Genomic DNA, 16,462 nt, shown 5'->3' with positions numbered 1-16,462 from the left:
CAATCCACATAAAATTTACTTATAAATTTTATTCACTTTATTGCACAGAAGCAATTCAGGTTTGTTTTGGGGTTTTTTTGTTTTGTTTTGTTTTTTAAGAAGCATCAGTGCTCTCTATAAACAAATCACCTCTGAAGACTCCAGAAGGTGATCCAGAACATTTTAATTAGGTGCCTGCCCTTCTCTGCTGGCATACGAAGCCAGTAGGACATGCTAAGTGCCTGCATCCTTAAAGAACCAGATTGGCTTAGCTTTACTCCAGAAAAAATAAATCAGGAGAGTGAGACAGTGGCAAAAGCACAGCTGCTCTACCACTTAATAGCCTGAAAAAACAGTTCAATCTCCAAGAATCTGATACTGCGTGCTTGCACTTAAACTAGGCTGCAGTTGAAGAGGCCACCAGCAGCATCCCAGATGGTGCTTTAAGCTTCACTTGGAAGTTAGTAGGAATTTAAGCTTTATCTACTTAAAATTGAATTACAGTGAAGTTCTTAAAGGAAGACAAGTGGCTTTGATAAGTTGCTGTTATAAGCACATACGAGTGCATATACTTTGACACCAGGAAATTTTTGAGCAGAGAAACATTTAATTAATTTGTGGTCCAAATAGAATGGATCGCTGAATAAGACTTCAAGCTCCTGAGTGTCATAACGTAGTTTTTACATTAACAAGGAAGACTGCTGTGAATAGAACAGGAATTAAACTTTTTACTATATATTTGCTAAGGGATATTTATCATGCAGCTTCTCTCTCTTCAATAGGTTGTTCAAACATTAATCTGTGGTTGCTATTATTTATTCCAGTTATTTACCTTGTAGTGTTGAAGAGGCCAAATATCACTGGATTTTTGTTGTCTCGAGTTTGCAGTAAAAAAACATCCTCTGAAAAATTTAAACTCAAAGTAAATGGTAGCAGATTACCTTTCTCAGCCCCCAAAAGAGAAACTTCGTTGTTTGTTAAAAGTGTAATCCTATTTTACTTGTATATGCTATACAATTTTATGCAGATTTAAAAGCAAACTTTAAAAACAATGTGATACATAAAGGCACAATTGATGATAGTCAATTCCATATGTATAGAAGTTCATATAAACTGGAAACAAAACAGTAACAACCATTCCCTGTTAATGAATACAAATACAATATTCAACAGTCATATGTGTTATTATGAAAGTGTGTGTTTTGTATGATGTTTTTAAGTTTATTGCGTCTAGGATATTTACCCAATTCATCAAAATGTGTATCAATTCCATTTCCCCCAGGCACAGAGCAAACTAGCCTGGTTTTGAGGAAGGTGCTCCACTTATTCACAAGCATTCGCTGGCCTCCCATATCGTTCTGTATAAAGAGAAACAAATAATGATGGTAATTTGAATGAGTAAGTCTAGAAGCACAAACATCTCTGCTGAATTAGACACTCATTGTATCTTTTAATGTCAAAAGCATGCGTTTTCAAACCACATGTCTATTACTAGTATACTTTATCTGGAGTCAGTTTCCAAGCAGGATTGCACTGATCAACTCCAGGTCTCATTACGAGCTGTGGGTTTATAAGAATTTTTTAATTCTGTACCGCATCCGTGTGTAGTTTTAAATATACTGCTGTTGTAAAGCTTTTTTATTTCTCTTTTTTTTGTTAACTGGATTTACTGAGTACTTTGGCAAAGTTTAGCGTTGCGTTGGGAGCTCAGTGCAGGGTTAGATCAGCACGTTTGGAAACTGAAGCCCTGAATCTATCTATAGAGCTGGTACAGCTGGGGCATGCCTGGAGCAATTGCCTACATGGTGTTCTAAAAATTTCTCAGTTACTTTAAATAATTCCTGCTTTGTTATGGCTGTCTCATCTTTTTTTTTTTGTTATTGTGTCTCTTGGATTGTTAAGAGAATAAAGCATTTAATACCGATCAGTAATCAAGTTCTGTGACTTCTGGGTAGCATCCTCAAAGCTATGGCCTTGTTTTCAGGTAGGCTGTGTAACTGACTGTTGAAGACTTTGTATTAGACTTGCAAAACCCTTCTCACAACTTAATTCTAAACTGCTGAAATTAATTGAGTTCCTCAGCTTCACACTGAGCTTTCACAGAAACAGAGCTCTGTCTTCCTCAGAAAACTAGAAATACATGGTGTAGGTGCCTCTGTGTTACAAAACCTCTTACAGCTCAGACAAAAATGAAAAAACTGGAAAAAAAGACAGTTCTTGACTCACCAACTAGCTATTTTCTTTTTGTAGTCATTAAATCAAATCTGAATTATAGCATAGAGCTGTGAAGTTAATATCCAGATGTTAAAGTATTTGGAGTTTTGGACAAGTGGAATAGAAAGGTCTGTGGGATTTTGGTTTAACTCATAGCTAAAGATAAAACATTCAGGTGTATATATTTCAGACTAGAGGGAACTATTAAAACAATCTATTCAGACATCTACCCAAACATAGACCAAAGAATTCTTCTTCAGATCTTAATGCAGACTTGAATTCTGAAAGCCAACTGGCTTTGTGGACATTAATGTCTTAGGCTGAAATTTGGTACTTTGTATATGTCAGATGTTTTAAGTTACACATGAGCACTCCTTGAGAAATTTTAATGGGTAATATGCTTGTGAGCATATGTGACGTATATCATACATTGAGGTGACAGAAGATTTTTAACTTGAATCTTGCACTTTACCCAGTAGTTTAAGTAATGAATCCCCTACTGTTAGGAGGGGAATGCAATTTTTTTAGAAACAAAATCAGATGCTAAGAAATAAACTCATTCCTTCTTTTAATCAAGCAGAAGTAGTCCCAGTGGGAATGGGAGAGCTCTTCTCATCAGCCTTACTATAGTTCAGTAAAAAAAGAAAAGAATGCACCCAAACTTCATTAGTTGTTCAGAGAGGACTAATTACGAGCAGCTTGTTCTGGGAGATCATATGTTAAAAGTACTCCTCTCCAGCAACTGAGTTCTTCCTGTGCACGGGCCTAGGAAGCCAAAAAGAGATGGGATCAGCACACTAAGAGTGTGGTCTGAGTTGGAAATGGGCAATCGTGCAGGGCAGTGGAAGGAATCAAAGTCTTTCCTCATGAGTTTTCTGCTTCTTCTGGGAAACCTAATTTGCTGGACAGGTCAATCCTTTATTCTAGTTTCCTATCTGCACAATTTTCCCTAATTGATGTTGAGAAGAGGATAAATAAGACATGAAATTAAAACATTAATTAGCTACTATTTATAAAGCACTCTATAGATGATTGATGTTGCACTCTTTCTATCATTCATACATCAGAAAAAGTTTTTTTTTTAATTTACAGAATGACAGAATAGTTGAATTTGGCAATGACTTTTGAAGATCATCTAGTCCAATTGACCTGCTCAAACCAAGTTGCTTTGAGCAAGTTGTGCAGCAAATTGCTCAGGGCCATGTCCAGTGAGGTTTTAAATATCTCCAGGGATGGAGACTCTGGGCAACCTGCAACAGTGTTCAACCAGGCTCACAGTAAAAACATGTTTTCTTACATTCATACAGAATTTCATGTGTTTCAATCTGTGCCCATTGTCTCTTGTCCTATTCAGCTTTGTGCTGGGACAGCCATTGACCTTGCACAAATGGAGGTCAGTTAAGTCTGCCTTTCGCTGACAGAATAGGAAGGCAAGAGCGAATGTCAGAGGGGACTGGTGACTGGCCTGATCCTGTCACCAGGAATGTGAGGGGATGGCAGTGTATGTCAGCTGTGGGAGCTGCAAGAGGCTCTGGACCTAAATCAATACTAAGGGCAACAGACCTTTGATTTGAATTGAGAATATGGATGGTAAGAGAGTCCTGTGAACAACTGCTATTGCTGCTACCACATATCAGCACAGAGAGATATGGAACTGAATGGCAAGTTTTCGGAACTTTGTCCTCCTCTTTCAGCAAAATTCAATTTCAAGCCCAGATTTCAGATCGCTTTTGAATTTTCTAATGCTGTTTAGAGGTAGTATTTTCATTCAAACCTGTAGCTTACTCTCACAGCCATAATAGATGCCATATTTGCCTGGGGAAGAAGGACCAAAGAAAGAAGCTTGCTTATTTTTGATTTAGCCAGGGAATCAGAAGAAGGACCTTACCGCACATACACGTCCCACTCTGGTATATATGGCGTGAGCGCTTGTCTCAGCTTCTAATGCTTTTTCAGTAAAGAAGAAATACACTTTGTTGTCATCATGGTCTTCATTGTCAGGAATCATGTATGAGCCAACAAATTTTGGTTCTTTAAAAGAAACCAAAATTAATTTAATCCAAGTTTATTAAAATATTCTTTTACAGATTTCAATTCTTAAAATCAGCAGACAGCAAAGAAAAAACTAAAATTAAAAATTCAGGGATCTGTCAATCAGAGAGATACCTAATGGTATAGGCTGATAAAAATAGGGAAAAAAAACCTATTATTTTCTGCGTGAGTACCTATAGACCATGTGGAATACATTAATGTAAAACTTCTCATTGCTCCAATCAGCAAATCAATATTCCTTTGTATGCATGTAAGAAAAAGACCTTCTTCCAGTCCAGTTCTCCAGGGTTTATATATTTTAATTTGGCTTAGGCTAAAACCTGTCACTATATTCACATAACAATCTCTGATTCCATAGAGACCTAGTGTAAGAATTTAAACTTCAGATGAAAACCTTTTTAGATAAAAAAAAGCTCTGGTAGTTCAGCTAAAAGATGATATATGAACATCCATTTTCAAAGATAGAAGGTACATTGTGTATCTTTGTCACGAAATAAAGGCCTTCCATATTTTTCGTGGTTTGACTTTTTGCTGTGAAGTTGAAACTTAACTTCAGACTTCTGTCCATGCCTGTATACCTTTTAACTCCACACCAAACAGACCTGTGAATGATTGCATCACACTGAGTTATAACTAAGATTTTACAAGTTCTTTAAATGAGTATGTCAGTCACACATAGTATGATATCTTAAGCAGCAGTGGGTGATGTAAGTATTTTCTAACTTCCTGTTCTGTGTGAAAATAGTAGTTTCATTTTAAGACACTGATACAGCACTTGCTAATTTTCTGATTTTTTTAAATATACATTAAAAAATATTCCCTTTCTGCAAACTAAAATTTCAGGTATAGAAAAAATGAAAAGTCTAAGACAGTAATTTAGAAAATTCTCTCTTTAAAATAAAGAAAACTTCCAGATGGAAGAGAAGAGAAACTTCATTTGTGTATTGTGGACATGCACCTGATTGTTGTCACCCCAGTCTTTTATATACCCAGTTAGAATGCTCATTTCAGGAAGGATCTAAGTATTGGACTTAAGCTGTCTTTTAAAAAATGTTTAAGTCAAGTCTTAAGTGAGATTCATGTAGAAAGAAGTGTTCAGAAGAACTATTTTCTCTCTTCTGATTTGGGAGAAAACTGCTGTGAAATTTGATGAAATATTGCAATATGTTTGGAGAAAAACAAATTAAGATTCTGATTCTCTGTTTCACAGAAACTTTGAAATTCAGTGACATCTCATATTGAAGAGTATGAAACAATTTCCAAATTTCCCAGCTCATGATTTTTCTCAATATTTTTATTGTGAAATACTCAAATGTTCTTCTCTAAGATTACCTGGTTTTACTTTGCTTCTTTTAATGGCATGATCATCATATGTTTTTTATTTTACATTACTACATGACATCTCTTTACAACACAATTTGGTAAAGATTGAGTTGTTTAATTGCAACATAAAGATGAAATGATCTCAGCTAGAAAAAAAAGAATGGTGTGTTCTAATGAGAAGTTCCCATTAATTAAATAGAGTATATTTTCTTATATCAGGCATATCACAAAATAGCATAGAACATTCAGAGTGTAAATTAAAAGCAATGTTAAAAGTAAAAAATTAGCAATTTAAAAGTTCCATTTGTTAAATCCAAAATGTAATCAAGGTAAAGATTTCAATATAATCATCCTGATAGGAGGTTCATGAAAAAGTAGTTTAAACAACTTAATATCCAAATGGATGTATGCATGCATGAACAATATATTTTTAATTTCTGGTTAAACAGAAATTGTTTAGTCATCTGAAACACCTCTGGTTCTTCCTTCCCATACCTTTCAACAGGCGCTCACTGTCAGGTTCTGTTCGGAGATGGGCCATGCGGTTCATGGTGCGAAATAGAGCAGCATCTCTTCCCCAGTAGTCACTGTAGAGACCAGTAAAAAGTTCACCACCTGCAGACCATACATTAAAGAACAAAAACAAAACAATTTAGTAATGCTCTATTGTCGTGGTTTAAGCCCCGGCTGTAAATTAGAACCACGCAGTCTACTTCCCCCCCCCCCACTCCCCAGAGGGATGGGGAGGAGAATCGAAAGAATGTAACTCCCACGGGTTGAGATAAGAACAGTCCAGTAACTCAGGTATAACACAAATCACTACTGCTACCACCAATAATAATAATGATAAGAGAAATAACAAGGGAAGAAAATATGATACCGCTCGCCGGAAAAGAGCCCGACTGAAAGGAGGACGTGCCCTTCCGGGTAGCTCCCAGTTACATCCCCGGGCATGACGTGCTGTGGTATGGAATACCTCTTTGGCTAGTTTGGGTCAGGCGTCCTGTCCCTGCTTCCTCCCGGCCCCTCCTCCTCCCTGGCAGAGCATGAGACTCACAAAGTCCTTGGTCAGTCTAAACATCAGTTGTTATCAGCTCTTCCCAGGCCAAAAGTCAAAAACACAGTGCTGCACCAGCTACTAAGAAGGAGAAAAACTGACTGCTACTGCTGAACCCAGGACATCTATGTATTCATTTCATTGCCTATGACAGAAGCTGCATTATAAACATGGCACATTAGAATTTATTCAAATTCAAGTAAGGCAAATCAGGAAGTTACGTATGGTCTGAAGAGCATATGGACGTTGCTCCTACCAGCACTACAACATATACAGTTGGAACGGCATAAGGACAAGAATTTTAACTTTCATTTATGGGCTCAGCCTCATTTTCAGAATTGACTTAATGACTTCAAGATAGATTCACACACAATGCACAAAGCCATTAAATTAACATCTAACTACATCTGCCATGTTAATTTCTGCCACATCAGGCATCTAAGTTCAAAGATCTCACTGTCATTCAGTTAGTGCCTAGCCCCAGAGACGCCTACCTAAATTTTTACCAGTGCAAGGACTATGACCAGTGCTTTACTTCTGGGCATTTCCAAATGCGTCCTGGTCTTGCTAATGAGAGTCAACAAATCACTTGGTTCCAGAACTGGGAGATACATATTAGGTTTATGAGCCAGAATATGGGATGAAAATGCAACAGCAGGTTTCAGAGGATGCAGTGCTCAGGAAAAGAATAGTCATGGCTTCACTGAACCACTGAGTTGGGCTACACTGCATGGATACAGCTCAAGGCTAAACTATACCTGAATCCACAGAGAGGACCTCAAACAGGGGAGTTTCCTGAGCACAGTTATCAGATTTGGCTCTGTGCAAAACATGGCTGAAAAAAAGATTAATTAGTGAAGCACATAGTGAAAATACTGGAGGCAGTTATCTCCCCAGCTGGAGAGATAAGAAGCAGAACCTACTACTTTTGAAGTGATTTCTATAAGCAAGCACATGTTTTATGAGACCAAGGGGGTTTTCCATTCAGCCTTCTGGAACTGTTCCACTTAACTACAGTTTGAATGCATCCTGCTAGCTTAGTTGTTTGGTTGACAGAGAAAAAGAGCTTGGTTTACTTTGATCTGACAATAACTTGTTTTCATACCATTAAAATATTCAACAGAGTAGGGATAGTATCTGAGATGTCATCCATCCTGCACAATTAGTGATGAATATTTCCTGAAAAATTTATAGGAACAGAAATTGGGTCCCATTTTCATAGGATTTAGATAGCATTCACAAATGGAGCAAGCATAGGAAAGTATTAGAAATAATATGCTGATTGCCAATAACTGTTGAAAATCTGTATGTAGTGCAGTGCAAATAAATCATACATGTGTTCAAAAATTCATCCTCTGATCCATATAAAATTGTGATATTGGATATATTTTAGTGAAATGCCAGCAGTAAATCTACCTTTTAGTTATGCATGAGTGCATTTCCCCTTAAGTGACCAAGCATTAAGAATAATATATTTCACGTCCTTGTGGATTTAGACTATAGTTTTTAGGTCCAGTTTCAGAAGCTAACAGTTACTGTCACTAGGTGGCATCCTTATGTTAGAAAATAACACGGCAGGAATTAAACTGCATAAGAAAAGGAAGATAATCTCTAGTTCATGGCTAATCTGATCAGAAGTTTCAGTGACATGGTCCTACCTGCTGATTAAAATAAACACCACTGATGCATTCAAATAACATCTGGTGGCAGGATTATAGCAGGAAATTTGATTATACAGGATTATAGCAAAAAGCAAGGGTTTTCTTGCTGGTTTTCCTCAAAGTGTGAATTCTGTTTCTCTTAAGAGATATATATGAATTGAATGGTACCATAAGCCTTAAAAATTATTCTGAAAAATTTATATTTTGGCAGCTAGGGCTGGTTCAGAAACCTCTGTTAATTTGGAGCTGAGAGCATTTTTCCTTACACTTCACCATATAAAGACTGGATATTGCCTCGTAAAATACATGGTCATGATTTGGTGTAAAATATTGGCAAGTGATTTTAAAAGGAAATATAAATTAAAGCATCAGTAGAAGTTCAGATTATTCAAAACGAGTAGAGGATTTTAATTTTTAAACACAAATTTGTTTAAACAACGGGATTTTCCAGTGTCTGAATAATGTTCCAAACAATCTTCACAAGCCTGATTAATGAGTTACATTAGTCATAAATCCTGCTTTAAGAATTCCGTTGGAAAAATATCTAGGACTGACTGGTTTTGTTTTTATTTATGGTGATGTGTAATACAAAATGTGATGCTTATTTCTTTTCAAAACCCTAACAAATCTTGGAAAATACATCAGTGCAGGGTAAATGATTCAGACGATGCATATATTCACACATTGCTGATGATCAGGATTATCAGATATAACTCCAGATGTTCAGAAGTTTGGATATGAAGCCTATTCCCTCTGTTTGGCATAGGCATAAAATGTTAGTACATGTAGCTAACCTGCTGCTATGACATTTTACCGTATACTGGGGAAGTTCTGACTGATTTTATCTGTGAGATTTTAGGGGTAGAAAAACTGAAGTTCCAGTCTTGGATGGGTATTGTTCCATGAAAGAGATTGTACGGATACAGAAATGAAACCTGATTTTTATCCTGAAGTGTTACTAAACTGAACACAAGTATCAGGTGTGAGCAGACAGGTCACTTCACCTAAGGAAAGCAATGAGAATATACTGGTGAGTGTGACTGGCAAAGATCTCAGCATGAGAACATTAAACATAATTCTGACATCTGTTACACTTTTGACATTAAAAGGATCTTTTCTTTCCCTCTTTAGTTGACTTCTGCACATCCTTATATCCACGTTACAAGTTTTGAACACTGCAGGTTTTTACAGGTGCTGAATAATTTAGTTTTAAAGACAGCCTGAGGTTGAGGTTTGAAAAATCCTGCTAAGATTTCTACTCGTCTCTCCTCCATTGTAAAGCTATTACTACATATAAACTCACTCCTGCCTTGGTTGCAGGGACTACTGCATGTCACACTGATAAACCAGTTTCTTCCAATGAAAGTCAACTGAGCAATTCCACAGAACTTCACTCCTACCTTCTTCCAGTCTAATCTCAGCTTCACACGTGTTTGACAAATTAATTGCTAAAGTTTAAGTTTCAATACAGCCTGGTTGATCCTGCTGAAATAAGCATAAAAAACTTTCTCCTCTCCTTATTTATACAAACAAAAAATCCCATGGACCTCAAAACCCCGTTGTGGCTCAAGTGATGCATTCACACTTTCTAGCTATCATACTTTTCAAGAAAACAAATACTTTCAAAATTCAATGGGGACCACTTAAAAGAGACCTTTTTTTTTTTTTTTGCCCTATTCTCAGAGAAAAAATATTAACAAAAACTGAATACAAACTTCCTCTAAACCCAAGAATCCCTAAATGAGACCCTTAAAGAAAACCAGATTGGAGCATATGATTGAATTTAAAAAACATAACATATACATAGGATTTTTTAAAATAAGCTGCTTCCACCTTAGAAGTGTGTTTTCTTTGTTATTGGCAAGTTTTGTGTACCTACTTCAAACTAGAAGATAATGAAAATATAAGCTACTGTTTATAAGTAGTCTTATTTGTGTAAAACGTAAAATTCATGTTATGAATAAAAAGCGCAATGAGTAGAATGTAAGCAGCACCTTTAATACATTTCTTTGGCTGTCAACCAGTTATTAGTGACTGACAACTAAAATCAGAATGACAGTGACACCTTTCATGGTAAGAAAAAACCTAATTAAAAGAAATTAGCTATTGGTTAGCTGGTAAACTTCCTCTGTATATTTGTACTTTCTGTCTGTCAGTCAAGTATTCTTTCTCCTGTTTAAGGAGAAAATGTGTTTATTTTAGTTTATTGTCTAGAATAAAAAAAAAGTCAAACACATATACATGAAACTGTTTTAAAACTGTAAACCCAGAAAATATTATTGGAGTGGATTCCCTGGATAGAAAATCATATTCAATTGTAGTTTAGATTTTTCGCCACTTGCTCATGATATATTGCAGGTAACAAAACCTAGACATAAAGTAATTTCTCAGTTTTCAAGAGCTAGTGTGGTCTAAATTAATCAGTGTGCGTGATCTGATATCAAAAGTAGTTTTTGCTATTGAAAGCAGATGGGAAAGTTCATTAGAAATCGAAGTCCAAAAGTTTTATATGCATCTTATTTTATATACGTCTTTTATATGCGTCTTAAACACATACGTTTTATTCAGCCTGTCTGCCATCCAACATCTATTCTGTTTCCTGATGCTGACAATAAATTGCTAGAAGTTAATTGTTCATAAACTGAGGAATTCATCACAAGCTACTTTACCACTGGGTCAGATAACCTGTAATAAAACTTATGACAGCATGGATATTTGATTTTAAAGCCAAGTCACGAACTATTGTTTTCTTGAAGTGGGTATTTAACTGATGTGTTGAAATACATGAAGAGATACAGAACAAGGAATTCTCTTTCTTCCTAAATTAATCTTGCTAAATCTGGTTCTAATTAGTGATAGGGTAAATGTTTTTTGAAGATCAAGATTTTAAAAGCTTTTAAAATTTTATCAGAGGTATGTCAAATTTCCTTGTTGGTCTAATATTTACTGTTGGTCAATAGCCACATTGGTGTAGGCTGCTGTGTTAATTGGAGTTGCAGAGGTGAAAGCAGGTTTAGAATTGTTTAGCTAGGAAGAGGAGGACTCTCAGATATGAAAGCCTTTACTAACAGCTCTGCATAAAACTTTGTCAAGGACATACACGTTGGCTGAACCTACACGGGGGGGTGGAGGCAGCTCCAAGGTGCAGCTTTTAAGGGCCTGCTCCTTAAAGAGATTTCATTTTCTAAGAAAATTGGAGTGCATGAGGAAGAATGGGACACCCAAGAACTGTAGGAAAGACTGGAAAACCAGTCCTTGAGGGTATCTTGTGTAGTTGTTATCTCCTGTCATAGGGTCGTGGCCACCATGAGCTAGAATCAGGGCTCAGCTGAATAAATGACCATCCCTTCCTTCAGAGGGAACTTGGCATTAGAAGTTTCAGTCTCATTTTCAAATGTTAATTAAAAGATTCCTTAATATTCACCGTATTTTCATCCATGTCTTCTACTCTTTTCAAATGGATGCCTACAGACATAAAGGATATAGCTTCCGGAGCCTAAGAAGTAGTATTAATTCTGTTTATTCTTCAAGCTCTAGTTAGTAGAAGTTTGCAGATTTTAAAATACATGGAAATACAAACTTTTTTAGGATATTCTACCAAGTGTTGCAAGTGTTCAATTCCAGTAGTATAAAAAAATATGAAAGCATTAATAAAATAATAAACTGCTTGAAGAATTTTGTTATGCTTTTAAAATACAATTCTGTGACCACTTGAAATTACAGAATTCCCAATGGAGGTCTTTCAGGTCATATTAGTTTTGATGAAGGGGTACATTTTTTTCTCTTTTTTATGTTGTATCAATGATTTGACAAAAAAAGGTATTATTTTTTCTTGTTAATCTTGCTGCATTACAAAATTTTTAGGTTTTTGGGGTTGATTTTTTAAGTCTTTTTTCAGTGGATGCCCAAGATTCTGATCAGCATTTGTCGGGGAAGGTCTTATTTAATGGATTTCCCTTTCAGATAAAATTCTGAGGATCTATAGGACCTCCCACAATACAGGTGAACAAATGTATAAGCCAGAAGCACAAGGACTAACCATTAATCTTGAAGTGCTCAGTGGAACAATCTGGCTTCCATTTAAACAAATAAAATTCACATTGATGTCACAGTAGGAACATGATCAGGTTAATTTATTTACTTAGTTCTATATGAGGAAAGGTTGAGAAGGACTTCAAGATTAGACCATGAGGTTTCAGGCCTATAATAAATTCCATGGGGTGAGATTTTGTTCCCAGGCTAAAACTGGAATCTGTTAAAAGCTGTAGAAACAATTTAGAAATCAGGGTGGAAAGAAAGCGTAACAAGCTGTGCTTCACATATTTTGGAATGCCAGTCAAAATGCATCTTTTTTTATTAGATTCTTTCATGACTTCTTAACCCACTAACTCTTATGAATTTGAGCTGCATTTTTTTTTAATGGAAGTGAATAATGGTTTGATTAATTTTTGCAATTTGAAAGATTTGACTTTACTCGTGAAGATCTTTCTTGTAAGTAATTTGTTCATGTAAAGGAACAAATAAACCTAGCATGTAAAAATACATCTGTCACTCATGATCAATACCTCCTCAAAACTGTGGGTGAGCTATACCATTATAATTATTAACCAGAGATTTTAGCTGTCCAATTTTAAAATATAAAATCAAATGTAAATATAAAAAGGCCCTAAAATCCTTTTAACATTTTTTTATCCTTGAAAAGTTGAATGTTTGTATGAACTTTTGCCTCTCGTTTTCTACTCTTTCTTTTAACAGCTATACCTTTTGAATGCTCAGTTTTCTAAAACCAGAAATTGTTCCCTAAGTGCATCTAGCTTTTACCCTTTACCTGCTATTCCAGTCTATTTTTAGTCAATGTCCTATAATATTGCCAAGACTCTGTTTGCTTGATATCCCAAAATGTTTTCATGAAAACATTATGAAGGAAAAAACATATGGTTTGCTATACTACAACTTGAAAGGTCCCAGACCTACACTGATATGCTAACCAGCAAGGCATAGAGGAGCACTATCTTAGCATGCCTTTCTGGCACTGCAGGAGTTTGAAATTTATTTTTATAACTGTTGAGTATAAGATCAACTCTTCTAGAAAATCATTGCCAGTTTTGGATTGTTTTATTAGAAGGCAGCATTGAAAAAAATCTATTTTGACCTCAAAAGCTGTAATTTATATGAACAATAAATGCTTGATGAAAAACCCCACCAAACCAACAACAGTTAAATTCACATTTTTACAAGATGTTTGTTACTCAGATTATATCTCAGTGGATAAATAATAATTTTGTGTGTTTGTCTCAATGGTGGAAAAGATTAATGTAGACATATTGCTTTGCTTTGAAGAAAACCAGGAAATTATTATTTCTAAAATCACACAACAATCAATTGCTTCTTCTGGATGGCACGCGTCGTATAACATCTACTCACTTTAGTGAGATGCCCTTGCTGCAGTTAATGCTGCCTGGGATGTAATATTAATGTGGACAGCACCATGAGGATTAGGTCTGACATGTGGAAGGCTGCAATAGAAGACTGACAACACTTTGGTGTGCTGGAGACAAAGACTCAGAATGACATATTGACAGGACTGTGAAGCTTGTGACATAAAGATCATTACCAATTAAGATGGAGGTGAAGGAAGAACTGGGGTCAAAAGGGCACCTGCCTCGTCCTCTCTCAAATTTGTGCGATTCCAGTTGAAACAGATGACCCTTAAAAAAAAAAAAGAATCACAGAAACCAGCATAAACCCTCCAGGCAAAGAAAAAAAAGTTCTTAGAGATGAGATTTAACTTTGTTATACCTTTGTAATGGACTGACTTCATTAGGGAGGAAACACAATTATGGTTGCTTACTGGTATGCTTAGTAAAAATTCTCTGAGTTTCTACAAATCACCTTTGTGTGTGCACTAACCCAAAAAGAATCAGTAATATACACACTAAAATTGCACTTATTTAATTTCTGTGGGAGTAGGGAGTGAAGATTCTTCTATCTTTTCTCCAAACTCTCTAAACATTAAATAGATATCTAGCCATGGAATGTGTTTTACTTCTTTAAACATTTTTGCCAGAAGTTGTTAAATATATTATGCTGTGTTATGTTTCCTTGATAATGTTGAGATGTTTATGTATCTTCTTCATAAAAGTATGTTTAGGAATGAATTCACAATTACGGTTTGTAGAACAGATGTCATTTCTGCAATGGATTTATCAGAATATAACTATAAAAAAAGTACTGGCAACTTAGTTTAATTTGTCTGCACAAGGATTTAAAAGCTGAGAAATAATTTACTGTGTAAATTTTCACTTGCAATGATACAATTGTCCCAGCTTTCTCAAAAGAACCAATTAATTGCCTGATAAAATATCAAGTGAAAGCAAGATTTATGTTTGTAATTCATACATTGACAAAAAGGCATACTACAAAACACAGATATGGGGGAGAATAAAAGGGCAAATAGAGAGAAATCTGTGAAAGCTCATAAAAATATGCTACCAGCCATCAAGTGTGTGGCTAGTAAACATTTTGATAGTTTAGTAGATTTAGTTCTGTGTAACAATTTTACCCAAAATTCTATTGAAATGTAGATTATATCAGCATATTGGATAAATGCAACCTGTTCAGTAAACTCATCTCAAGTTCACGTTGCTAATGTAATAAGGTAAATGTTTTGTGAAGCATAAAATTATATGTGACAGGACCCCAAATCCACCTAAATCATGCATGCCATTTTGCTGTAACTTCTGGTCAAAAATTAGGATTCCCATTAGTCAAAGAATTGCTATCAAAATGGGATATAACTCAAAATGCAGCTCTGGAAAAATAAGACATGCAATTCATGTCTACCTGAAGTGAAAAAGCCACCCTAAAACAAAATTAGCAGGCAAAAACCATACAAAATTTAAGTAATGGTCCTGAAATTCCTGGGGAAATGAGACAGAATCTCACCTCCCCAAAAGCTCCTGTGTTGGCTTAACCCTGGCACATTAATTCCTGATGTTACAGCTGATACAGCAGAAAATAATCATCTGGGGTAGATACTGGTGGTACAGGAATATTATTTTCTGCTATATCAGCTTCAGCTGCATGCCAGAAGTAGCTATTCCCCCTCTGTTGTTGAGTAAATGTCAAACAATGAAGAAATATTTCTCTGTGTATGGAAATCTCAGCCCCATTCCATACTTTTCAAACATCACATACCAGCTATTTTTCAAAACTAAATACCATAATATTTTGGGTCAACAGCAAGGAAAAAAAAAAAAAAAAAAAGAATGAGGTGAACTAAGGAAAGGAAAGAAAAACCTTCTGAAATTGTGGAAAAGTACCAGGGGGCCATAATTGTCATAAAATATGGTGTAAAGGAAATATTTCTATAAACAATCTGACTAGTATTATTTATTCTCTAATCAGATATGAAAAATAAAGTTACTCATGAAAATGTTTCTCATCTGGGATGTCAACCAAACTATTTGTCAATGAATGTTCAATAAATAGGAAATAAAATAATACAAAGAAAGATGTAGAAGTAAGTGGAGAAATAAACTGAGACTTAAAATGTAATAGTTTTTTCTAGTCTTACTGTTTTCTGTTTGTTTTTCCTCACAGTAAAATAAAAATGGACTTGTCTGTGAGAGGAAAATTAAAAATATTAAAACTGATTTCATAAAAAAATAGGCTCATGTAAAGTGATCAGCTGTGAAAACAAAACTATTTTGAAACAATACTTGGATAAGTTATATTATCCATATTTCATGGTTTATAGTGTATGGCTCATATTTCATCCTACAGAGGGAATAGAAACTGTTTTTCTGTTTTGTCACTGGACAAGACATGATCCTATCATGGCCATAATCGACACTACACATTCATGTCTTCCCTGAGTAAAATGCTGCGATACTCAGACCGGGAACACTTGGCCAGCATGGAAGTCTTCCAGATAATGTGGAAATATTTTGTGTCACTGTACAGCAAATTATAGTATTACAATGAAAAAGTTACTCATGTAGTTAACTATTCCTCTAAGAGTCACAATGAAATTAAAGGTAAATATAAACCCACCTCTTTTAATATTAATGCTATGAATGCATTTAAAACAGCGAACTACATGACCATGGAATGCAAATATTAAGCATTATGCATAGCATCCCTTTCATTTTCTCCGTTTTAACAGCTGGAATTT

The 16,462-nt window shown here is 35.4% G+C and overlaps 1 protein-coding gene across 1 annotated transcript in view; it reads right to left on the bottom strand.

Annotated features, from left to right (window-relative positions):
* Positions 1–16,462, bottom strand: part of SEMA3E (semaphorin 3E) — a gene marked incomplete at its 3' end in the record, with an annotated part of 147,344 nt that overhangs the window by 24,823 nt on the left and 106,059 nt on the right. Inside the window, exons 5-9 of the mRNA XM_080635472.1 lie at positions 13,901–13,994; positions 6,064–6,183; positions 4,082–4,224; positions 1,223–1,337; positions 812–881 (exon numbers count right to left, since the gene is read on the bottom strand). Of these exons, the coding sequence (XP_080491598.1) occupies positions 812–881; positions 1,223–1,337; positions 4,082–4,224; positions 6,064–6,183; positions 13,901–13,994 (542 nt within the window). The remainder of the gene's footprint in view (positions 1–811; positions 882–1,222; positions 1,338–4,081; positions 4,225–6,063; positions 6,184–13,900; positions 13,995–16,462) is intronic.

Source organism: Psittacula echo (genome assembly GCF_963264785.1).
Source record: "Psittacula echo genome assembly, chromosome: 1".
NCBI classification, from domain to species: Eukaryota; Metazoa; Chordata; class Aves; order Psittaciformes; family Psittacidae; genus Psittacula; species Psittacula echo.
This window is presented reverse-complemented; position numbering and strand designations above follow the sequence as displayed.